The 26,365-nt window shown below is 39.5% G+C and overlaps 1 protein-coding gene across 2 annotated transcripts in view; it reads right to left on the bottom strand.

Annotated features, from left to right (window-relative positions):
• The window catches only part of ARHGAP5 (Rho GTPase activating protein 5), a 53,267-nt gene extending 31,935 nt beyond the window's left edge, over positions 1 to 21,332 (bottom strand). Inside the window, exons 1-3 of one of the 2 annotated variants that reach the window (XM_042790789.1) lie at positions 21,056 to 21,332; positions 13,557 to 13,663; positions 6,345 to 10,243 (exon numbers count right to left, since the gene is read on the bottom strand). In XM_042790789.1, coding sequence (XP_042646723.1) covers positions 6,345 to 10,067 — 3,723 coding nt within the window. In that variant the 5' untranslated portion in view covers positions 10,068 to 10,243; positions 13,557 to 13,663; positions 21,056 to 21,332. Of the gene's footprint in view, positions 1 to 6,344; positions 10,244 to 13,556; positions 13,664 to 19,648; positions 19,697 to 21,055 lie in introns of those variants that run through there. The other variant, XM_042790790.1, reaches the window with a different exon arrangement.
• Positions 21,333 to 26,365: the final 5,033 nt, after the last annotated feature.

Raw genomic sequence — 26,365 nt, 5'->3', positions numbered from 1 at the left:
TATGAACATTGTACTCTGTTTAGTTCCTCCAAGTTTGTGAACACTGGTAAGGAAACAAATAATCAAACATAGAAAGCATGTTGTTATAGAGGAGAATTAACACTGGAAAATGCATTTAATCTGAGAGATACTTAGCGCAATAACAGCAGAAAGGACTAGGTGCTTTTTTGTAAGAGAAACTTTTACAGGAAAAGTTCCGTAGGATAAAAAAAAAAAAAAAAAAAAGCACATCATAGTAGCTTAACAAATACTGGCACACAACATGCACTTGAAAGCTTACAAGCATAGTGTGCACACACAACTCCACACCAACTTGGCTAAAATGTCCAATGACTCTGAAGCCAGTCTGCTTTCTTTTTATTCCTTCTCACCACTCTTCTTCATATACTTCCCCTAACAGAAAAAGTTTAAGTCCATTGGTTAACATCACATGCAAGGCCATACAATAAAATTGTTTGGAACATTTAGAAGCTTAGTAATAACATAAAATAGGGTAAAGGTGGGTATATCACAAGTTAGACTATACTAGACTGATTCAACCTTCTCCAATGAAAACATGTATCCTTTTCTAGAGGCAAAGAAACTACAATGATAAGTTGGTTTTACCAACCTGGACTTTAGAAAGGCATTTGATGGTGATGAACAGGAAACTCCTGCAACAACTAGAGTAACAGAAACAGGATGATATTCAACAGCAAAAAGGACAAAGTCATGGACTGATGGAAAAATAATGCACAGGAATGTGCATGTAGCATGTACTATAATGCATGTGTACTATGTGTACATACTAGAATGTTCATGTACTAGAAACCACCTGTAATACACAGTAGGAAGTCATTAGCTAGAAATTACCAAGGACAAGACTAGGCCAAAGGTTCCTAAAGTGACAATAACTGCAGCTAAGAAAAAGTTGGGTACAATCACACTATTGTGTCAGGTACTAATTTGTAGTACAGATCAACAAACATTAAGATTATATGATGCACTTCTATGACATTCTTTGCAATACTATACACAGTTTCAGTCATCCTCATTCAGAAACATTAGTTCAGAGGGAATTACAAAACGTTTTTTAATCTTCTAAAACTCAGTTCAAGAAGCAGCCATATTCTATTCACCTGTTCTGAGGTGACAGACATTACAAGACAAAAAAACACATCAAGAGAAAGGTTACCACAAGGAAAACTGGCAAATGCAAAACTGTTCACCAGAGGAAACTGAAGTTCTCGAATTTCACAGAATAGCAAGAATAAGGGGATAAAAGTTTTCAGAGGAATTATTTCTGTGATAGTTGAACACTGAGCTCAAGGATGGTTCTTCCAGTTCTGACTACCACTGTATAGAAAAAAGATCTGAGAACACAAAGATGGTATTACAGACAACAGCAACAGGCAATATAATTCAGACCAAAGCACACTTACTAAACTGGTCTCCGTTTGAAAGTGTTTAATTTCCTTTGGTAGTAAGCAGTGTTAGGGGACCTTGCAAGTAACGTTATCTGCTCACCACAGATTTGTCATTACTACACTTTCCACAGTAACACATTTTAATTTATGTTTCAAAATAGCAACAAGTAGTACAATCCTGAGTATTTACTTCTGTCTTTAACAACATGTGTTCACAACACATTTTTAACAAAAGTTTGGTACATAAGTGTTAGAAGACCAGCCAAACTATAGCTGTTAATTTTAGGGTTGTAAAAAGGAACTGTTGTTTTTTCTATTCTATTGTTTGCCAAAACTCTCTTCTTCCTTCCTACCCATCCAACTCTTCTCTTTCCTTCATTTTTTTACCAGAATCCTACAATCACTCAACATCCATCCCCTGCCTCCCTGTAACTGTCCTAGTGCCCATACATTTATATGATTTCACCCTGTAAGTTAGCAGACTGGGTTCTGAAAGCATCAGGACAGAATAAGCAGCCTTCAGCAAGGTCATGTATCTTTATTGAAACACATTATCTTTAAATGGTTTCTTATTCTGAGCCTGCCTTTAAAACATCTTTCAGAACCTCCAAGAGGTAAGTAAATACCACTCCAAGAAACTTTCATTGTGCTTAACGTTAAAATTGTCATAAATGAGAGGAAAAAAACCCAATGCCAAACCCACAAAAACCCAAAAGAAAGCAATGCCCCCCACGATAAATTTTAAAAAAAAATCCTAATGTAAAAATCTGCATAGGCAAATTCTGTCTCTAGATGAAATCTGCTTTGTGTAACTGAAAACTGAAGTGCAACACACATATGACTGTTCATAAGAGATTTCTGCAGTATCATACAAGCAACCTATCCAGAAAAACCACATCTCAAAGCCCTCAAACACAAAGATGAAAAGAGTGTCAGGAATATTCCACCCTATTTGGGCTTTTAAAAGCAACAACTACAAATCTGATTAAAAAAAAAAAAAAAAATTAAAAAAAAAAAAGGATCAATTTGTAATCTTTGACAGAGACAGCGAGAACCTCAGACTTCAAAGGTCAAGTTTTTCCAAACTACTTAATTTTGTTCCTAATATTTCTGTATTTCAGAATCATTAAAGTGATAGCAAGAATATTTACATGTGTATATAATGTTCCCTTTACATACAGCTGAACAATTTAGAAAAAGCATCAGCAAGAGCTTTAAGAAATATTCAGAAAAGAGTGCAAAAGTTTTATGTATCCCTTTCACATGCAAGGAGTCAAAACCCTTAGAAAAAAACAGCAAGTAATCTGTAAAAAGTGTTGCACTAACATCCCTCACGTGAACTAAAAAACACTCAACAAGGAAAATATAATTTTATAATATAAAATTATAATATGCATTTTTAATTTTTTTTAATTAAAGACTGGTAGCTGTTCATCTAAAACAACACAGGATAACATGGTGAATAAGTTTCAAAACTAATAAAACTGCACCGCTATTAAAAAAAAAAAATCAATACTTAAAAAAAAACAAAGGAGTATATTACAAACTAGAATGACTCATCACATGAACTGAAACTACTCTCACTTCAACATAATGCAGGTCAACATATATAGAAGTCACTACTTATCAAAAGCACTAACCACTCAACATTCTTAAATATTTTGAATGCTTGAAAACATTTTTGCTGTCAAGATAAATCTGATTTCTCCATCATAACAATAATTTGTACTTCTACTCTTAAAAGTTTTCCCTGAATAATTTGAAAGTATCAGCCTGGACCACAACTTGCACGTTAAAAAAAAAAAAAAAAAAAAAAAAACACACACAAAAAAAAAACCAAAATAAACAAAAACACCCCAACAAAGCTAAGGTGTACATTAAAACCTGAAACAAGTCTTGTACTCTTCAAGAGTCTTAACCACTACAAAAACCACTACAGCTTGAAACTTCCAAATCAGCCTGCTTCTCAACAGGCCAAAGTCAAAAGTGGAGGCTTTGGTAAAGATATTGGGGGGTTTCCTGACACAGTGCCAGGAAGAGAAGATCCCACTATACTAGGTCTACACAGTTTAAACATAAATATCATACTTGGAAGAATGCTGGGACCTGATGAGATGCATCCACAGGACCCAAGGGAATTGGCAGATGAAGTGGCTAAACCACTGTCCATCATATCTGAGAAGTTGTGGCAGTCCAGTAATGGTCCTGCTGACTGGAAAAGGGGAAACATAACCCACATTTTTAAAAAGGGAAAAAAGAAAGACCCAGGGAACTACAGGCCAGTCACCCTCACCTCTGTGCCTGGCAAGATCATGGAGCTGATCCTCCTGCAAACTATGCTAGGGCACATGGGAAATAAGGAGGTGATGGGTGACAGCCAACATGGCTTCACTAAGGACAACTGTGACTGATTAAATTGGTGGCCTTCTACGATGGAGTTACAGCATGGGTGGACAAGGGAAGAGCAACTGATGTCATCTACCTGGGCTTGTGCAAAGCATTTGACACTGTTCTGCACAACATCCTTGTCTTTAAACTGGAGACACATGGATTTGATGGATGGACCACTCAGTATATAAGAACTGGCTAGATGGTCACACTCAAAGACATGTGGTCAACAGCTTGATGGCCAAGTGGAGACCAGTGACAAGTGGTGTTCCTCAGGGGTCAGTGTAGGGACCACTGAAGTTTAACATCTTTGTTGGAGACATGGACAGTGGGACTGAGTGCACTCTCATCAAGTTTGCTGGTGACACCAAGCTGTCATGCGGTCAACACTCTGGAAGGAAGGGATGACATCCAGAGGGACCTTGACAGGTTTCAGAGGTGAGCCCATGCAAACCTCATGAAGTTCAACAAAGCCAAATGCAAGGTCCTGTACATAGGTCGGGGCAATCCCAAGCACAAATCCAGGCTCGGCAATGAGTAGATTGAGAGCAATCCTGCAGAGAAAGACTTGGGGGTTATTAACAGGTGGAAAATTGACTGTGAGCCAGCATGTGCACTCACAGCCCAGAAAGCCAACCATGTTCTGGAGAGCATCAAGAGAAGTGTGGCCAGCAGGTCAAGGGAGGGGATTCTCCCCCTCTGCTCTCGTGAGACCCTACCTGCAGTGCTGTGTCCATCTCTGGGGCCCCCAAGATAAGGACACAGACCTTATCGAGGGGGTCCAGAGGAGGCCATGAAGATGACCAGGGGGCTAGCGCATGCCCCTTATGGGGAAAGGCTGAGAGTGTTGAGGTTGTTCAGTCTAGAGAAGAGATGGCTCCAGGGAGACCTTATAGCAGCCTTTCAGTACTTAAAGGGGCCCTACAGGAAAGATGAGGAGGGACTCTGTATCAGGGAGAACAGTGATAGGATGAGGGGTAACAGTTTTAAACTGAAAGAGGGTAGATTTAGATTAGATATAAGGAATAAATTCTTTCCTGTGAGGGTGGTAAGACACTGGCACAGGTTGCCCTGAGAAGCTGTGGCTGCCCCCTCCCTGGCAGTGTCCAAGGCCAGGCTGGACAGGGCTTTGGGCAACCTGGTCTGGTGGAAGGTGTCCCTGTCCATGGCAGGGGGGTTGGAACTAGATGATCTTGAAGGTTCCTTCCAAGACAAACCATTCTATGATTCTCTGATTCTGTCAACTCAACACAGCTGAGATAGCAAAAGAATTAAAAATACTACATTTCAGTTTCTATGTAGCATTTCAATCAAAAGTATATAAACTCTTGTTTTTAAAAACATTTAAGTTTCCTCAAAAGAATAACTTCAAAGTATTTTTAACCATATGATTTTATACCCACAAGACATCATTATCTATGTTTATGAAAAAGCCTTGAGAAAATTTAGTGCCCTTTAAATCAGTCATGTGTAATTCAAATCACAGCTGCATACTAGGAAGTACAATTCAGAATTTAATCCATTAGTAAAATCTAACTATGCTCTACTTGAACAAAACTTATTTCTGAATGCTATTCAAGTACTGTCAGCTCTAAGCTAAAAGGGATGTTTTTAAAATGCTACAAAAGACAACATTGAAAAGGTCAACTTATTTTGAAACAAGAAAGAACATATCTAACCGACTAAAAACACTGCTGATTTAATGTTAAACACAAACTGTACACAGGACAACGACTGCTAGCCTAAAATTAAAATCTAAACTACAAAGAGAATACATCCAGAACCTACACCACAATACTACCTCGATATAATAATTTTTAAAACAGTTAAGTCAAGCAATAAGAACCTATCAAGCATAAAGATCAAAACAAAATGTAGACATTTTTCAAGTAGAATGTCACATTATTATTTAGAAAACCACACTGGGCAGGCATTTTGTTCCCTTTATTTTGTTTGAATAGAAAATTGTACAGGTAGCACAGCTTTCAACCTGATTACTTGCTTGCCCACACTAGGAAAATGCAGCAGTCAGTAAAACCACTACAGAGTTTCCTTTTAGTGCTCTTTTTTTAAGAGTTGCAGGTAGACAATTGAGAATTAAAAAGAAACCACCCTTTTCATTCACCATCCCTTAAACTTCATTCCAACAGCCAGAACTGCAAGAACCGAAAGAACCAGTTCTACCCAAGAACTCATATAGCACCTTTTTTTTTAAAAAAAAAAAAAAAAAGAAAAAAAAATTTATGATTCATGAAAAAGGACCTGTGGACCAAATTCTGCCTTCACTTACTCATATGGAAGGGAGACTATACCTGTACATAGAGGTGAAAAGAACTGAAACTTACTGAACAGCTAATTAGGTAGACAAACCATCCCATTCCCCCAGGTTTGCTAGTTCTGAACAAGTAGAAACTTGGACAAAAATCAAACAATGCTACATCAAAATTTTAAAGCACCTGCTTCAAAATGGGGTACAACCCTTGCATATTTTGACTCCTCTTCTTACAATGCATGAGAAGTTGTAAATAAAATTTAAATGAATTGACTTACCTTCTTATCTTCTTTTACTTTCTGGGTTTTCTTTTTCATTTTTTTATCATCCAATTCTTGATCCGATGTAATAGCAGGGTTATCTATGCCACCCTTCCATGTTTCAACAGGTGAAAGAAGTGGGTCTTCTTCACTTCCACGATGTCTTCCTTTTCTTTTAGTTTTAGAGGTGGTGAAAGCCTCATCATCACTTGCATCTGAATGTGTTCTCCTATAGTAAGACTTAGCTTTGCTGAACAGAGTCTTAGACTTATATTTGTATTTTGAAGGCCTTCTTTCCCCATGATTTTTGGATATTCTTTCAGAAAACCCATTTTCTTCCTCAGTTTGGGTATTTATAACAATTGAGTTTCGAACTTTAATAATACGATTTTGACTATCATCTGGAACCGCGTAAATATCATCTGCAAAGCCTTTATGTTTGAAAATTGTGTCAATAGGTTCAGCATAGTTGTCAGATTGGTCTATATCTTCTGGTGGTGCCGCAGGCACTCGAGAAGGTTGCTTTCTGGGGTTTTTGCCAATACCTGCCTCGATTGTTTTCAGAAGGTTAGGATCCAGTTTTTTTACATTTGTTCTTGGAACAAGTGGTTTCGGTTTTATTGGAGGAGGCACTTTATGGTTGCGTTCATGGTCATGACAATTCAGTGGTGTACTGTGAATAGGGTACTCATTTCCTTCTAAATCCAACCGGTACTTTGAACGGTCACTAGGTGCTGGAAGTAACCTTACATCATCACCAATTGGACTGTAAGGTGGTGGTCCTTCAGTATCATCCTCTGAGTCTGGATAATTATAGTCAAGGGAACTTCCTCTGGGAGACCTTGGAAAAACATCTTCACTTGTATGCATTGTTTCCCTTGTGCTGTCTGACATGTAAGAACTTTCAATCATATTTTTCTTCTCTAACACATCACTGAAGAACAATGTGAAAACCTCAGTCTGACGATGATACTGAGATAATGAATATAAAGCTGTAAACTTAGCAGTAATCTCTGTTGCTATGTGTTCTCCTTCAGTCATGAGTTCCTTGATTGCTTCATTCTCAAAGAAGTCTGCCTGGCTATCAGTAACAGCCACTAACTGGACAGGAATCGTATCCTGTACTTCAGAAAGAAATGCCCGAAGCATTCCCATGGATGCCTTCCGCTTTGCAGAATAGACCAGTATATATCCGTGAACAAGTTCATCTTTCCTTACACCAATTGAAGAATGATATGATAATATAGTTATCTGTATTCGACGCCTCTTTTCACCTATTATTTTATCAAGCAGCAAAGAATTATTTTGGCCAGCCTGAGCAGCACTGCAGGAGTGAGAGTCAAGGAAGGGTGAAAGAATAAGATCCACACTAAACGGATCACCACACATGGCACACATGACGATTCTTAAGTCAGCTTCTGACAGATCTTTAATGGTGGGAACTGGACTTACAACATCAAAATTATGTTTAACTGCTTCCAGTACTCCCCTCAGAGCTTGTTTTATTTGGGCCTCATTAAATTTGCGTGGATATGTACCAGCAGGCACATCTACAAAAGGACACTGTAATTTGTTGGCCAATTGTTGTCCCTGATGTCTCAGAATAGGTAGATTCTTGCTAACACTGTCCCTCTGGTTAGCCAGTATTAACGTAAATGGAAGATTAGCCATATACTTGTCTCTCCTTATCTGAGATGCTTCAGCCCTTATTTTTGCAATGCACTCCCCAATAAAATTCAGTGATTCAATAGAGTTAAACACACAGAAACAACCATGTGGTTTGAAGGTTGAGGTCCACAACTGAGTCAACAGGTAAGGAGATTTTGCATCAACTGGCCTAAGATCTAGTTCATATATTTTTCCATCTAACGCATATTCATCATCAGTGGACTGTGTCCGAATTTCATTTGCCAATTCTTGTGCAAGGCCATCTTTGCCCAAAATGAAAAGATTGACTTTATCAATGTTGGCACTATCATGGTACAAATTTGAGCGGCCATGGTCTAGTTGCAGAAGACTGTTGGCAAGTACCTGTTCTACTTTAATGTCTGTGCAATTTTGGCCACTGAGACAAGTTTCTTTAGTTGGGTGATAAACAAATCCTATGTGTTTAAGCAAAAGAGATTCTCTATCAGGTGCAAGTTTCTGTAAAGCTTTGTATCTAGGTTCTTCACTCAGAACTGCATGAATTTCACTCATTTTATCTGAACTTGGTGTTGCATTAAGATCCAGGTCATAAAAGAGCTCTGAATGTTCAAAAAGCATTTCCTGAAACTCCTCTTTGGCTTTTTCAACAATTTCCCTCTGATGCCTACCATACACTTCCTTACTATCTGCATCAGTGATGTATTTGAATGCTTCGTCCTCCACCACAAAACATATAACTTCTTCCCATGGCTGTCCGGGTGAAATGAACTGGATTTTCTCAAGAGTTTTTTTGAACTTCTCCTTCATTTCAACCCTCCTTTTTTCAGATATAAGATGCTGCACGTGGTTTTGATAAACTTGTTCTGCTTCTAGCGTAGTGAGAAGGTCAGATGGAATCCTTCTGTCATTCACTTTATCAATATGGTCAGTTTCATCCCAGGGTGTTTTTTCAAGCACTACAAAACAGGACTGGAAGTCAGGCCTTTTCTCCATTATCTTCAAGGCTTCTGACCAGCTCAAGTGTTCAATCTCATCAAGATTTGACAGTAGAGTATTAAGAGCTCTTGGCAATGCATTAATGTATTCTTCTTTTCTTTTTCTAATATGTTCCTGTTTAAGCTGCTCTATGTGTTTTGAAAACGTATTTTTGGCCTTTTTTGTTCCTTCCAAATTTATATACTCTTCATAATCAGGGTGGTTTTTCAGTTTATTACTAACTGTTTTCCAAGTTGCATGATAGTCTCTCACAGTTTGGACAAGTTTTTCAAACTTATCTGTTGCTGTAACAACTAGCTGTCTTTGAGTTTTATAGGCATCCAGATAGGGAATTATTTTAGGTTTACCACGAGTTTTATCCATCATTTGTACCAGTGCAGTAAAACATGTTTCAACATTGACATTGAATCTTGCCGATGTTTCCACTACCACAAGGTTCTTCTTATTTGAGGCAAAGGCCTGAACCTCTCGCAGATAATGATCCACACATTCATCACATTTCGTTGCTGCTATTATTATGGGTTTTTTAGATTTTGAGAGTTGGATATAGAGATTATTCACAAATTTAAGTTGATCATCAAACTTCCTGTTGCATCCTTGGCTTACGTCAATGCACAATAAAAACCCATCTATGCTTAATTTCCCCTCAGGCATTTGTTTTTGCTCAAAGTCTTGCTCCAAGCCTAGCTGATCTGTGCAAATGTACATTAGTTTTTCTGCTGACTGCAGTTTGGAGGCAGCTGCACGTTTTATATATGGTTGTAAATTCGTACTCCGATGAGGCAAGAAAGTCTGATCATCAATGAACTCAGTCTGTTCAATTACATGAATTCTGCACTCAATTCCATCCTCACTACTTTGTGTTACGTCACCCCAGTACAAAAAGTGATCATTGTTAACAACTCTTCCTCCAAAGTCAATTGTGCTAAGCACAGAGGTATGCTCAGGATAATATTCATCTGCTTTTGAACGCACGAATCTATTGCACAAACACGACTTTCCAACTCCACAATTACCTTTATCCTTTTCGGTTCCAGACAGTCCAACAACACTAACAGCATAAGATGGGGGACGTGGCTCTTTGTTTTTTGCCATCATAACTTTCCTCTCATCCTTATGCAATTACCAAGGTAACTGTATGTGGTTTTCATTCTGGAAAGGTTCCTACAAATTTAAGTTGTACATCCAGGGTTCCAGAAATAGCTTTCAGTTGTTCCTGCTTCAGCTTGTCATTGAGAGAACTTCAGATATCCAGGATGAGGAGGATCATCTTCCTAAAGAAAACAAAGAGGAAAAAAAAAAATTAAAAATGCAGGTATTTCTTTCTAATATTCATGAGATAAAAGTGTTTTTTAAAATCTCTTTTGCTTGCTCACCCTGAAACTGTTTACAATGTGTATGAAAATTTTACAACTACTCTAAACAAGATCTTAAACTTGTAATACATTCATGTTAATGCTATTTATATTATATGCTTAAAAACAAACAGGTTTTAGGCACAGTTTAATAATAGTTCATCAAAAAATTGAATGGCTGAATGACTATCGAGCAGGTTGCGATTAGTGGCATGAAATCTAACTGGGGACCAGTAACTAGCAGTGTTCTCCAGGGGCCAATACTGTGTCCAGTACTGTTCAAGACTTTCATTAGTGACTTGGTTGCTGGCATAGAGTGTACCCTCAGCAAGTTTGCTGATGACAAAACTGGGAGGAGTGGCTGATATATCAGAGGGTTGTGCTGCCATTCAGGGAGAACTCAACAGGCTGAAGACATGGGCTGACAGGACCCTTGTGCACTGCAGAGCCCTGCATCCAGGGAGGAATAACCCCATGTACCAGCACACACTGGGAGCCAACTGGCTAGAAAGCAGCTTTACTGAAAAGGAACTGGGATCCCAGTGAACAGCAAGCTGAACATGAGCCAGCAACATCTACTTGTTGCAAGCAAGGCTAATGGTACCCTGGGCAGCATTAGACAAAGCATTGCCAACAAGTCCAGGCCTTCCTCCCTACACAGCACTGGTGAGGCCACACCTGATGATGCACTGTGTCCAGTTGTCTGTACAGGATAGATACAGAGTTACTGGAAAGAGCCCAGCAAAGGGCCATTGAGCTAATTAAGGGACTAAAGCATCTTGTAAAATAAGGCTGGGAGAGTTGGGACTGTTTAGACTGCAGAAGAGAAGGCATAGTATTTGGAGGAAAGGTGCAAAGGAGGCAGAGCCAGGCTCTTTCCAGTGGCATCCAGTGACAGGACAAGAGGCAGCAAGCACAGACTGAAACACAGGAGGTGCCATATGAACATCAGGAAACACTTTTTTATTGTGAGGGTGGCTGAGAAATGGCACAGGTTTCCCAGAGAGGTTGTAAAGGCTCCCTCATTGGGGATATTCAAAGATCACCTGCATGCGGTCCTGGGCAACCTGCTCTAGGTGACCCTGCTTGAGCAGGGAGGTTGGACAAGATGACCTCGAGGTCCCTTCCAACCTACACCATTCTATAATTTTGTGAGAATAGTTTGATAAAAATACATTTCTCATTTTCTTGGTAAAACGACAGCTATCACATAGCACTATAAATGAAAGTTACAGACTACTGTAGTTAAGATACTTGGTTTTACAGTTGTGGAGTGAAAAATAACCACATTATAGGTTTGTTTACATACATTTAACAGCCCTTATAGAAAGGAAAAAGTATAACAAGCATCAATACTGAAATTTTAGTCTCAATCTCTCAGCTTTCTTTGGTATGTATTTTGTAATTCTTAGCAATCATTTGTTGAGAATAGTACTGTAGGACCTTTAGTTTAAAAAAAAAAAAACAGATAGGATCTCTCTCCCAAAAAGCTCTCAAAATCTGCTTTAATATTTGTAAAACTAATTCACAACTGCTAAAACATGTGAGTTTGAAGACACGGAGCAGTAAAAGAAGTATTTTTATCACTAAAAGTTGCAATAGAAGATAAAAATATTGAAATCTAGTATTTTGTATAGAATCAATGCCTGGCCAACAAAGCTTTCCAACTTACTAACACCTAGAAATAGAAAACTGACATTCTGATCAGAAACACAGCATTTATGTAACAGTATTTGTAATGAAATTAACTGACCAAAATAAAAAATAAAAAACAAAAAGCACATATGTAAAAACAGCTTTCAGTTAAAGAAGTCATAGTCAAGGAAAGTACCTTTTTTATTAAAAAGTATTTCAGTCCAAAATTAAGAGGAAATTAAGATCGGTATAATTTTTATACCTGGGAGTTTTTATATTGCAAGAACTGAACCTTTTATGCCATGCCTTAGGAATGTTTTTTCTTTTTTTGTTTAAATCAGTTTACTCAGACGTATCAGAAAGAAAACTTATATTTAAAATTTTGCTTTTTACTGTTTCCACTGTGTTCTTTATATTCTTAAAACACAGAATTTAGAGCTAACAAAAAATGGATCTGGGAATAAAGATACTTAGCAAATATAAACACTGGTTGTGAAGGATTTACATTACTACAAATAAACGCAGTGTTTTCTTTCTGAAGCAAAGCTTATCATAGTAGCATCATTCAAACTATTAGAATGAGAAGTTTAGTCAGCACTTCCATTATGAAATGTTTTCTGTTTGCCACAGCACAATACAGATTTGATGTGGACTAAACTAGAACACAGAAGTCTTCATCTACGGGAGTATTTCATTTAATCAGGAAGACACTGTCAATTTTCAACTAGTTTATAAGAAACAATCAATACTTTCAGATACCCTACATCCTCATGCAGCAAAAGTTCTTCCTCCTCCAGCAATAAATGTTTTGTCAAATCAATACATTTTTAAGTAAGTACAAAGACTAAGGTGAAATTGTACACTGACAAAGGGAAAACAAACACATTAGCCTCTCACAAAATTTCTGACATGGAAGACACACCATAGTGGGAGTTGACTCACTGAAGATATTTAAAAACAGTGTGGTTTTCTTTTAATTTTTTATACAATTTCTACTGATTGTACAAAGCAAAGTCACAGAATTAATTCTATGTTAATTAAGTAATAAACCTGGCAAAAAACTGACATTAGAATGGCTTCACATTTTATATGTAATCATCATTAAATTGCTCCCCAAATTTTTAAATTAGCGTTATACTGAAAATAAAGGTACTTGATTGTTTTGTACAGTTTTAAAATATACACATGGGAAATTCATGGTAAATTAGTTCAATTATACTTAAATCTGCCTAATTCTGTTGTAACAAATCAAAAACACTCCAATTCATCGCCCCACCCAACCACCTCTGTCTTTGTTACCAGTTCGAAGGAGGGGTTGTTTCATTTCCCCCACTAATTTCAGTCTTCGCATTGAAAATAGTAGAGCATTTCTATGTTTAAATAGAAAAATTCTGAAGAATTACAGAAGACACAAAGTGTACAGCATCACTGCAGGAAGAATCTCTGACCTCCTACAGTCGTACCACAGGACCTTGTCTCTACAGGCTTTCAGATTTCCAAACGTAGTTATAAAGAAAATAAGGTTTATCATCTTGTACTTATTCACCCACCTCCCCTCTTAAACACAAGGTTATGAAGACCTAAGGCCCTAACTTACCCTTAGGAAAACAAGGTGCAAACCAAGATGATTATCCTGCTGTGATCTTCCTGCAGTAATGTCACACATTTAAACAGTGTCCTTCAGTAAGTCCTTCCCTGAGGGATCTGAAAATAAAAAGATTCATTAATAATTTCAAAATTATGAAAGCAGAAACAACAGAGAAGGTACAACACTTCACCTATTCATGAGGATTCTTTTCCTCATTTTAAACCCCAAAACAGAACTCAGAGGTCAAGTCGGTCTTCCTCTAAAGTTAGAGGGTTTAAATTCTGTACGCACATCTATTAATATTTGGGACAGAGAGGGCACAATTCTTCCTAAGTGACTGTGATTTCATAAGTTCAGCTTGGTAAAATACCTAAGTTGCAGAAGCCTATTCTGAAAATAAATTAATATATTGTTTCTGATAACACACAAAATGTGAGATATAAAAAAAAAAAAAAAAAATAAAAAAAAAAAATCACTCATCACTTGTAGAAGAATTTGGAATTCTAAATATCTAAACATAGCTTTGTAAGACGACATCAGTATAGTCAGTAAGGACAAAATATATAAAATGAATGTACGTCTAAATACACGTATGCACATTTTATTACTCGAAAAAGTTACAGTGTACCTCAAAACCCTTTTACCTGTAGTACAGCATTTCTAAATTAAAAGGCCTCAGACTGTGACAAATCAGAAATTGAACGCATAATTATACTTGAAGATTGTGAATTCTCAACTAGGTCACAAATTATTATTATAGCCTGGATAAGCACTGATTTTACTTCAGGGATGCTGATACTAAGTAACCAAAATGGAATTCCCTTCCATGGGACTTCTTCAGTTTGTATCCACACAAAACCCAGACTTTGAATGCCAGGCTAGTCAGTGATGCATATATTAAGATGCTGAAAAGGAAAGGAACTCGAGGCACTTGCACTGGACCATGATGCAAGCCACTTTTAACTAAGGAAAGGTGTCATTTTTAAGCAAGATGCAGCATCATGCTGTATATGTGCTAAACATAACATCAAGAAGGTATGGCAGAGTTTTTTCTTGTTCTGCCACTTCAATTATATTTCAGTAACTCCACTTTGCTTTAGGAATAATATAGTTGATCGAAAAAGTTTAAGCTTTAGTAAACTTTCTTTTTAACAAAGGGTTCAGCAATAGCATTAAGCAATACCAATGCCACAATAATACTTCAATTCTCAACTTGTGGTACCAAACACCAAAATCATTAGAGAGCAGGCTATCAGTCCTGCACTAAGCCTGGCCTAGCTGCAAAGCTCAACTCTATCACTTGAAAGAGAAGACAGGAGGTAAGACACACTCCGTGCCCTCATCTCCTAGCTGTGGCATTTCTCTATGTCCACAGCTCAGTGAGCAGAGCAGATAGATGCACATGAGGAAACAGATGATGGGACTCCAAAGAAGAGGATGTGCCAGAGCAGACAGACAGAGAGAAAAGTGTCTCTGCCTGCGAGAATGCATCTGGGGCTTGGGGGAGGGGGACACCAGCCATTTTGCAGTGCATGCTGCCATGAGCGAAAGCTCAAAGACAGGCCCCCAGATCAGACAGAAGCATTCAAAGGCCAGAGAAAGCCCTATTTCCAAACACGTCTCCCAAAGTCTTCTGAGCTGAATTCTAAACATTAGCATAGAATGCCATATTATTAGCAACTAATAAATACCACAATAGTTAATCACCTAACATTATTTAGTAATTGTGACTGCACAGGAACTTGTAGATGGGTCCATTGCCAAGAAAATCACTTACAGATACTCTGGAGTATCTCTGAATACCTTCCAAAATTGCTTTCTGAACCTAGAAGTGTTTACCATCTGCAGACTTAACGTGGCTGAAGCAGAAATGTTGTCTGAAAGACTCTACAGAACTGCTCAGGACCAACAACTATTTAAGCAGCTACAAACAATGCCAACAGGGAAATTAAGAGGCTTTTTCTGTAGTCCTTTACTAACTCTGTAATGTTGTCCAAATGCAACAGTTAATGGGCCAGTAGTTTTCAGGGTTAGTTTCAATTACCATAGTCTTGTGATAGTGTCTGTAAAATAGCTGGCCAAGCGAAAAAAGCACACATAAAAAAAAAAAAAAAAAAAGGCCATTGCAGTCTAGTCTGCTTTGCAGGATATATGAATACACCAACAGAAAGTTACTGTGACCTCCTATAGTGGATCATAAAGTAAATTTAAACACATTAGATATCACTGAAATGGTTTGTAGGATGACTTTTGAATGCACAGCACATTCAAATATCAAAGACCAGGATTCCAAGGAAGTTACAGCTCTGGATTCAGGTTACTGCTGACAGTAAGTTTTTATACCGAGTCATCCTTCGCTTCACACTTTTTGCAAACCAAAACTTGGCATTAGAAAAATATTTAGTATGGTATCCAAATTCCAAGATCTATCACCATATCAGTAGTTACAGCTCTATCCAAAACATAACAGAATAACAATTCAAACATTTTCACTTCAAGAACCAGTAAAAAAAAAATCTAATGTTGATGTAGCTTAAGGTAATGTTGTTACTTCTCATTCAGTATTTACGAAGAGGTATCTTTTTCACTTAAAAAAATATAAGAAGTCTTCTCTTCAAATCAAAATCCTTTTCAGAAACTAAACCAAATACGGAATATACCAATGTCATCAAGAATTTCAATTCCCCAAAGTCTGTCGAGGTCCTAGCCACTTCATATGTCCTTTCCTCTTTACTAACATGCCAATATTCTTGCCTTCACAAGTGCTGGTAATCTTAACTAAGTAACCATACTTGAAATCTCATTTATAAATAAGAGTAAATACACTGCTCCCTGGTAAAATTCTGCAAGTACCAGACAACACAAGGAAAAAAAAAATATTTGGATTACTTATCAGGAAATAAGCTCAATCAAGCATTAACAAGAGAGTAAAGGACAATGACTTGAAATGGCTTCAAGAGTAATACTCTGAAAAGGAATACAGTTTAAGTGGTATGGTGATTAGTCAAGCTAGGTAAATGAAGGATGAGAAAGGATTACCCTAACCACTATTCATTTCAGATTGGGTTAGTATGATGGCCAGCTACCATCCCTAAAGGAGTTATGTAGCCTAGATAATTCTTTGCATACAAAAGCTAAGTAATCAATTAAATTAAAAACATAAAAAACCTGACTACCCAACTTCCTATTACAAATCAACATGAAACTGTGTTTAAAAACAGAATTTCAAAGCTCCTAGTTCTTACCAAGTTCACTAAATTTCTCTGATTAATAACAATACTCTGAAGACCATCAGCGTATTACCCAAAATTAAATCAAAACCTACACTTTATTTCTAAACTCAAAATAAAACATCATTTTTTTGCTGGAATCTAGCATTCCAGGGGGCATCTATTATCATTGTTATTATTCACAAAAAACAAACAAACAAAAAACAAACCAACCCACACAAATTAGATCAAGGTACAATAAACAGGTAAACTTCAAAGGTTCAAATTATCAGCAGCGCACTAGTCTGAAGTTAGGCCTTTCAACTTAACTACAGATTTCTGAGTATCTGAGAGCATTCAATATAGGTTCAAAGCCTGCATTTTAACAGCAAAGGAAACAGTAAGTTTACAGGAAAAATAAACTCTTAATTCTTTTGGCACAGGAGAAGCTTCTACTAAAGACATGCATAGCGCTCACAGAAGTTTCTTAGTGCAAGACTACCTGATCAGGCTTATTTACAAAGTTATTCAGGAAGAACAAAAGAACTAACAGAGCAGTTTTACAAAGGAGATCCAAGAAAGAACTGATAAAAATAGAAGAAAAAGAAGCAAATGGGGAAGGAGGGATCAAGATAAGGACAGAAAAAGGGCTAAAATGCATTTAGTGCAAAAATTAAAACTATATCCTGGTAGCAGCAACTTCAATAAATTTCACTGATCCACATATCTGGATCAATACGTGTTATTTTGCTTCATGAGGAACTGCAGTATAGAATCCAGGTCCCAACACTAAGTTTTGAAACTTAATTCAAAGAGTAGTTTGGTTTTTTACCTTGTACAAGCCATATGTGCAATTTCTACCTGTTTAAGATGAGAACACTGGTTACCCATTTTTTTAAATTATGGAATGAGCAAGTAAAAAGGCATATGTAAGCAGCAAATAATATTCTGAATAATAATTAGCCAACTTAAGTAAATTAATGCCAAGATGCAACAATATACACATTTCCAAATCTGTGCATACAGGTATTGGTTTTACTTTTTTAAATGCAAACATTCTTCTGTTATGTTTGTATGTCAACTAATGCAGAACTGCAAAAATATGTGGGAATTGTAACTCAAAACCAAAGAAACAACTAATTTACCACAAAAAGTAATGTGCAGAACTAGCCACAGATTAATTAAATCAGCTTCCAACAGGTGTTTGTGACTAGAAAAGCACAGTTAATACTCAAATTCAAAATAACATCATTACAACTGCTTCAGATTTTCCCGCAAGGAATTGTGAACTTATTTTTCTTTAAATATTTCATTAAAATCCATAAAGAAGTGATAAGAGGGTTCAACAAATAATTTGTAAAATGTAAGACCCTTAGAAATACTTTTTAAAACTTATGAAAAAAAAAAAAAAATTCCAGCTCACTTACACTGAACTTTAGGCTAAAAATTCCTAGAGGAAAAAAATTTAAAAATAATAAAAAAGAAAATAAAACCAGAAAACGATTAAATGTTTTATATGTCCATTAAGACAGAAAGAACAGATACAGAGAAATAAAAAAAAGAATCCCGACAGTCCTCATACAGAATTGCCACTGTTATTGGGACCACCTGAAACTAAACCTTTCCTTGCAGTCACGAGGCCGGCGGGGCAGTTCAGAAGCAGCGGGAGGCAGAACCGGGTCAAACACCGCGCCGTTTGCTCTGCGCACCCAGCCGAAGCGGGGCGCCGCGCGGCGCGGGGCGCGGGCGGGCAGCCGGGGCGGGGCGGGGCGGGGCGGGGCGGGGCGCGGCTGAGCGGGCCCCCTGGCGGCGGCGGCGGCCCCGGCCGGAGCCGCGCTCCTCCCGGCCGGCGGAGCATCCTTCCGCCGCCGCTCCGCCGGCCGGCACCGCGGGCTTCGCTCCCCGAAACGGGGCCGGCTGCAGTCTGCTCACCCGCAGAACTCGGCGCTGAGGATTCGGCTCCACCAAGTTCCCCCCCCGGCAGCAAAGGCCAGAGCGCCGTCCCCCAGCACGCCCCACGTCCGTCCTCCCGGGAACGCTCCGCGTACTAGTCTACTGAAAGTAGTGATGGGGGAGGCCTTGAAGTTTTGTGCAAAATATTCCTGAAAGATGCCAGTACACGGGTTTTCTCTTTTGTTAAGAAAGTGCTCTTGGAAGTCTCAAAATACAGCCAGCACCCTTTTAGTATCTCCATTAAGCCGAACAGAACTGGTTTTTCACCATCTACTCAAATAACAAGTCCCAAAGGGTAAACTACAGAACAATCTATTCCTATGATCAGTGTTTTTCTTCCCTACAAAGTTTGCACAAGGAAAAACACCTACGGCTTTAGTAAAGTACATTTTATCTTTAACCTCAGAAACATGTGCAGAATTTGATTCTCTTAGTGCTAAATATAGCATTTTAAAACAATTTAGTCTAAGGCTAAAGTATTTAATTGGATTATGTTACACATGCAACACCTTAACTAAAATAAAGTCCAATACCAGGGAGTGGTAGGCATTTGGTTGCAATTATTCACATTTTACAACGCTGGCAGCTGCCTTATACAGGGATACTTTAAAAAAAAAAAAAAAAAAAAAAAAAAAAAAAGGCATACTAATTAAGCTCAGTATGTTCCAAGCTTAAAAGCAACTTGTTATAATGTAACAAATGCCCAAACAATTTCTGATACTTTGAGTACTATACCCTCTTTTAAAAAACTACGGTATTTACATCATACTTTCTATGCTCTAGCAGCACTGAGTTTCAGTAAAGCACTATAAATAGAATCATAAGAATTGTAGCAGTTCTTAAAAATAATTTTCAAAGAAGCACAAAGGAAAATAAATCCTTATAAAACTGCACCTGGATGAATATTTACAATATGCTCATTTTAGATATGTACTATACCTGTAAAATATGTATGGGCTTTTTGAGAATGCATTTGACTGGTCACTGATGTCACTGCTGAAAACAGCTGTCATACTGAAGTACCTTAGGAAGGCAAGACATCACAACAGAAAAAAAGCTACCTACTAACTCCTCATTCATTTATGAAATAAGTATACAAGTATCAGTGCTGTAACTGGCTGCAATGCTCAGGTTTAAAATGGACGTCCAATTGACCAGCAAATGCTCTTCTCCCTTTACTGTTTTTAATCTGCAGTGTAGAGTTTTTAATTTTCTGTCAAGGATCTTTATTAAGAAAAAAAAAAAAATCCTCCAGTTATCTGCATGACACTAAACTAAAGAATACACACATACCCCCACAGGCCTATTTTGGTCTAGATTAAAAACGTTTCCCTCCTACCTATTAAGGAAATATTCCACACTGATATCAAAAGCGATAGAGGAGAGGGCAAAAGGGGGGGTACAGAGGAAGGGTGGGGTGGATTCTGGGGGGAAGGTGACAAGTATGTCTTCCCTTTATAAGTAAACAGTCATTCTATTTTTAATTGAAACAGTGTTTTATACTCCTTATGTCCTGTATCTACAACACCATGGCATTATATCTGTATATCTGGTGCTTTCCTTGGGTGGAGAGAGTCTAAAGGTTATGCTGGTTGAAAGGATTCAAAATGCTTGAAAGCTGCAACACTGCAACTGGCTACCCTATTTCAAAGCCTTAAAATCCACCTGGTGGAAAAACAGAAATGCACACACATCATTAGGAGAGTGAAGTTTTCTGAAATTTAATATCGAGCAATATTTGAAGGTGAGAGGAAGGAGGAGAGGAACTGACAACTGTTCAAATTTAGTAGAGAAGGAAAAGAATAGAGAAGACAAGAATGAGTAGAAGGAGGCGATGAGGAGGAAAAGAAGTACAGAAAAAAGGAGAACAGTAAGGGGGGGGGGGAGGCAGGGGGAATGGTAGAAGGGAGGAAGCTAAAGGAGTAGGGGGAAAAGGGGAACGAGGAAGGAAGAAGAGAGGAGCAGGAAAGCTCCTCTTCCTGCCTTCCTCCCTCCCTGGAGAGCCGTGACCAGCTGGCAGCCTCGTACAGCAGGCTCAGACCCTCCCATTGCTCAGGCCTTCATCACCTGTCTGGGACCAGGCACTCCGCACCCTGCCCTCCCTGCCTCCCCTCCCTCGCGTGGAGCTGCCGAGGGGGCCGAGCGGGGAGGGGAGAGGCCGGCTCCCCTCTCCCCACGCCAGCCCCAGCCCTTTGAACTGGTTACAGCCAGCGGCCGCCGCACCAGCTCGCCGGGCTACAGCCACCTCCTCCTCCTCCTCCTCCCCCCGCGCCCCTCCCGCCCGCCGGGCCAGCCGCCCCGCTCCGGGCCGGGCCAGCTCCCACGGGACCGGATTCCTCCCCTCACCTCGCGCCGTCGGGATCCGGCTCCTCGGCGGCGGAGGGAGCGGCAGCATTCCCGGGACGCTCTCTCCACGCCGGCGCCCCCGGCGGCTTTTCCTCCCCGCGGGGCTCTCTCCGTTCTCCGGCCCGCCGCTCCCGGGCGCTCCCGGCCGCCGCAGCCCCCGTCCCCACCTCCCCGGCGCCTTCCCCGGCGCTCTCGGCTCAGTAATGGCGGCCGCCGAGCCTCCCCGGCTCTCGCTTGGCTGACGGAGTCTCTCTCTCCCCCTAACTTTACCTCAGCAGCTTCCCTCCCCTCCCCCCGCCCGCCCGCCGCCGCGGCTCCGCGCGCGCCCGCCCGGCCAGCTGCGCGTGCGCGGGGAAGCGCCTCTTCCTGCTGCCGCTGGATTCCCTGGGAAGCCTGGGAGAAGGCGCGCGGCCGGCCGCCAGCTGCGCGCGCACGCGCGCCGCGCTCCCCCTCCCCTTCCCCCCCTCCCCTCCCCGGTCCCGGGCGGGCGCGCGCGCGCGCGCCGGGCCCTGCGCTTGGGCCCCGGTGGCCGCGCGGGTAACGCGGGGAGACGGCAGGCGGCGGGGCCGCGGGTTCGAGACCCGGCCCGGCCCGGCGGCTGGGGCAAGGCCGGGACGCAGCGGCCCTCCCTAGGGAGAGCGGCTCTCAGGCGTGGCCGCGGCCGCGTAGGCGGCGACGGGGCTTGTTCCCCGGTGCGACGGGCTCCTTGGGGGCGGGGGGGGGGCACGGAGGCAGCTGGAGCCCAGCCTGTGCACTCACCCGGCAGCGATGCCTCCAAGGGGGAAAAATGGCTGTTGGCAGGGATGGAGTTAAAGGATGCCAAAATGCCGCGTTGGTCAGCACTGTTCCCCCCACTTCTCCCGTGCCAGGCCGCCTGTAACTTTTCACAATGTTTCCCAGGTTTAGTCAGTGTAACACTGCACTTCTTTTGGGGTTAGATCATTTAAAAAGTGAGGACTGGCAGCAGAGACCCCTCTGCGGCCTACAGACCTAAAGCCCGTCTGCACGGGAGGTGTGGGGCGCTGCTTGGGAAAGGAAACCAGCCGCCTCGACAATCCAGGAGTCGGATTAAGGCAACCAAATGTGACGCACACTTTTCAGCATTAACCCCACGTGCCACCATTTTGCAGGTGGCTAGCGGGAGGTAAAAGCCCTCTCCCGCTCCCAGGGACCGCCTGGGTTGCAGTTGAGGCCTGTGAAGCTCTTCCCTTTGGAGCTGGGTTTCCGCAGGCAGTGGTAGGTGAGGCATGGGACACAGCGAAAAAAAAACCAGTAAGGAGGTGCTAATCTGCTCTATCCGCTGCAGGAGACAGGGCATCTGTGGGCAACGTGCACGTGCACCTTATTTCTGCATACACAGAAATGCATATTCTATGCATCATTTATTACTAAAGATCGTTTTCATGTATACATACAAAGTAACAAGGTAATACTTTACTAGCAACTTTATTCCCAGCACAGTCCAAGTTTTGAGTATTGAGTATTGTAACCATATTATTTAATCACATTATGGTTCATCCTGTGCAATGTTACATATTGCATGCACATCTGAAAGTTTTACATCTGAAAACTAGGAAATTAAAAGGTTTAAAAATTCAGGTCCTTCCTAAAGACACATTGCCTGTAAACTTGAATTATTGATAAAATTCTAACGATCTAAACATTTTTGTGTTAAATTTGAGAGAACAGCCTTGTATAGATGCTGCCTTATGGGAGAGTTATTTCTAGAAATACTCAGGTAGGTCCACACTAAGGAGATGTAAAATTATTTGACACTGTAATCGCACCATCTGCTCAAGATTTTTTGTGGTCACATCCTCATTCTTAAAAAAAAAAAAAAAAAACAAAAAAAAACTGCCAAGCTAAACAAGCCTAAAATCGGAACTTAATTTTAATTTTAACTGCCTGATTTTTAGTTTCTTGGGTTTTTTTTTGTTCAAAATACATACCTCGGGGTATTAAAGCCCCATTTCACATTACCAAAATCAAAACCTTATATTCATATGGAAAAAAAAACCTTTTGAGATTTCTTAGCTTAATAAAGCTTTACAGTGAGATCTGTATCCTTCTGAAACTCTGCATAGGTATCAATTACCTTAAGCAGTTAATATTAATGAATTTCATGAAGTTCCATCATGTAGAAGACCTTTCATGTAGAAGACTTCTCAGGTAGGAATTGATTGTATTACTTACTTTGATCCTGAGCTGAGTCAAAAAACCATCAGCAAAGTGAGTAGGCTTGGATAGGTATAGATGTAAAAAAAAAAAAAAAAAGGTTTAATGAAGCAGAATATGAGCTTGGGAATAGTAGGAAGCCTTTCCCAGCAAGCTCAGGCCTGAAGCATGCAAGGACAGCCAGGAGTGCTTCAGTTAGAAGATGGCAATACCCTTAGCTACAGGGAGGGTGGAGGTACTCTCTTCACAAGGTTGCACAGCGACCAGGCAAAAGGCAACAGGCACGAGTAGCTTCCTATGATGTTAGTCCCCAGGAGACACACCACTGGCTCCAAAAACAGACCTCGGTGAAAGAAAGGAACAGGTTTCCAGGCAGAATTAGGTCAACTAATTCTTCTTCCTCTGACCCTAAATATTTCCCAAAAAATTAATACAGTAGAGGAAGACTGTGAAGTCAGAAATTGATTTTCGTATAGATTTCCTTACTTCAGATCACTGCAATTAGAGGAAACGGATGTGCAGAAACTCCATTTGCTTGTTGCCTTCCAGGAAGCATGGAAAGTTCTGGCAGGCTGCAGTAGGCAGCTTGCTATGATTTTGCAGAGCTTATTAAACCCTTTGATTTTGGATAAAGCTACAAAAAGTCAAGAATTATGGCCAGTGAATCACCAAGAAGGGTTATAAGCAGATTTATGACACAGTGTTTTTCCTAGACCCTATGAAATTTATAAGCTTTGCAGTGTAATGTTAACTATTGGGTAGATATGTACACATAGCCCATTTCAGGCATATTAGGAAGAAATGCAAAGTTTATAAAGTTTCAAAGGGAAAGTGTTGAGAAAATTGCAAATCCATGAGAAAACAGTAGACATACGGGTAGTTTTATGCCCTTATGGGAGCATAATAATTAGAGTTATAGGTCTACAAAAAGATTTCTTGTCACTAATGAAGCAATAAGATAAATAAAAACAATTAGAGTGGTTTTTAATATAAAATTTTATTTAAATAGTTAGTTCAGATATATTTGTGAATATTTTCAGAAGAAATCTTTCAAAATATCTTCCGTGACTGAGAAGAATGCAGGGAGCATTATAACTTAGAGAATAAATGAAGTATAATAATGAAATCCGATTAATAATTTAGGTAGGTGTTTTGTTAATTATACAGAAAGACATTTCAGATAAATGTCTCAATAAACCTTGAGAAACTCAGAAGAAAGTCATTAATGATGTGCAACATTTGTTATTTATAACGACTGTTGTTATTCGAGCCTTTTTCTGTAGCAGATTTCCCCTTAGAAACACCCTCCTACTTCAAGGGCTGACTATAAACACAAATAAAGTAACCATCTTCTAGATACCTGGAAGCCTATGCAAGGCAAGCAAAGAATGGTTGTTTTGCTTGTCTTTCATTTTGGACAGCAGAGCCCTAGGAACAGAAAACAACAGCATCATCAATCCACCATTCCCCAGCCTCTTGGTGTCTTTCATTAAGCAGGGCCAAAAGAGATAAAAGTTTCTATCTCATTTTCCCCATGCTTCTGGAATTGTGGGACTTCATACCACAGATCAGATCAGCAATGCACACACTTCTCATGGGCACAGCATTTTATTAATTCCCTTTACTCTTCCATCGTTTTCTTTTACACCACTTGGAAGTGCAAAGCAAGCAATCTTACCAGTGTAGTGAACCAAAAATCAATGTGCTGTTGTTGGTTGTAGAACATGAAATCTGCACGTATTATTTTACCACAAACTGCTTTTCAGACCTCTTCCCCAACATTCCTCATTAAGCAGAAGAACTGCCAGGTCTGTCTCACTTCAAGGAGATGCACTGTTTTGCATAAAGTTTAAGAATCAATGTTACAGCACCTGCTCTGTGAGAAAATCTTCACACGCTTTGAAATTGTTCTACTATTTATGCTCATGTTAATTCATTCCACTGTGTGTAAAAACATTTGTACACAGGAAGAGAGGGCAAAATAGAAGCATAAATACTCACACTGTCATGTCAAATTATTTGTTTGGTTTCTAATAGGAATCATTTAGATAAATGTATTCACTTACTAAGAGACCCACATCACTGCACAATTCCATGGTGATAAGGGGAAAGCTCATCAGTAACAGTTTCTTGATCACCAGTACACCTGACAAAAGAAATAGCAGGTAGAATATTCCCCTTTCTTCACCTTACTCCTAATCTTCACCCTTGTTTTTGTTTGGGGGTCCAGGGTTTGGGGTTGTGGGGTTTTTAAACAAATCTTACTCATTTCTAAATTTAATACTACATTGATCACCGTTTTTTATTAGATTAGATTATCTACCATTTAAAAATGAACGTCAAGAGCATGATCAGTGATTGCACTGGACCTGGCTTATGCAAAATCAAGCATTTTTTTCTTGCAATACCCTTTCTCTTAAGGATTCTTCACATAAATACAAAAAGTTATTCATAAACAATCAGCCACAGATCACTGTTTGAGTTTCTAAAAGTCAGTTATTTTGGAAATAAATTATGGAAGATTTTCTTTCCTTAAATTTTTATTGACATTTTGTGCAGCAGAATGCTATTTTGTCTATTGAAAACTGTAATGTAAATATATATTTGAATATGTCAATGCACTGCTTTATGCTATTTGTCTATATGCAACATTGTTTCATAAAATCATAATTTCATTTAATGATTTCTGTGTCAAGAATATTATTATGCATACTTACAAAACTATATACATTTTTTCTCATTCCATGGTTTCACTATGGTTTGGTTAAGCATGAGTGACAGAACCATCATTCTTTCCACATCTGTAATAAAATCAGGTAGCATCCAAAGGTGGCTTTTTTTGGATATTTTTTGTTTATTTTTTCTCCCCACAAAATCCATTATTTTAGATGATATTGCCTATTACTGGGCAGCATGTAAGAAAACCTTAGGAAAGGGAACCGAGAACGGTCAGTATCTCTGCTACTACTTAACAGGGGGTTTTGCCTTCTTATAGATGCCAACGCATCACATTCTTGTCATCCTAATCCCTCCTGTGGACCAGCATGGTGCTACATAACCCCATTTCTATGTACTACCAAAAAATATTCACTTCATAGGGGTTAAAAAAAAAGGCAGTTTTGAAGGTGACTTTGA

Source organism: Tyto alba, unplaced genomic scaffold (genome assembly GCF_018691265.1).
Source record: "Tyto alba isolate M040663 unplaced genomic scaffold, T.alba_DEE_v4.0 Super-Scaffold_18, whole genome shotgun sequence".
NCBI lineage: Eukaryota > Metazoa > Chordata > Aves > Strigiformes > Tytonidae > Tyto > Tyto alba.
Note: the sequence above shows the minus strand (reverse complement) of the source record. Positions and strands in the feature narration are given on the sequence as shown.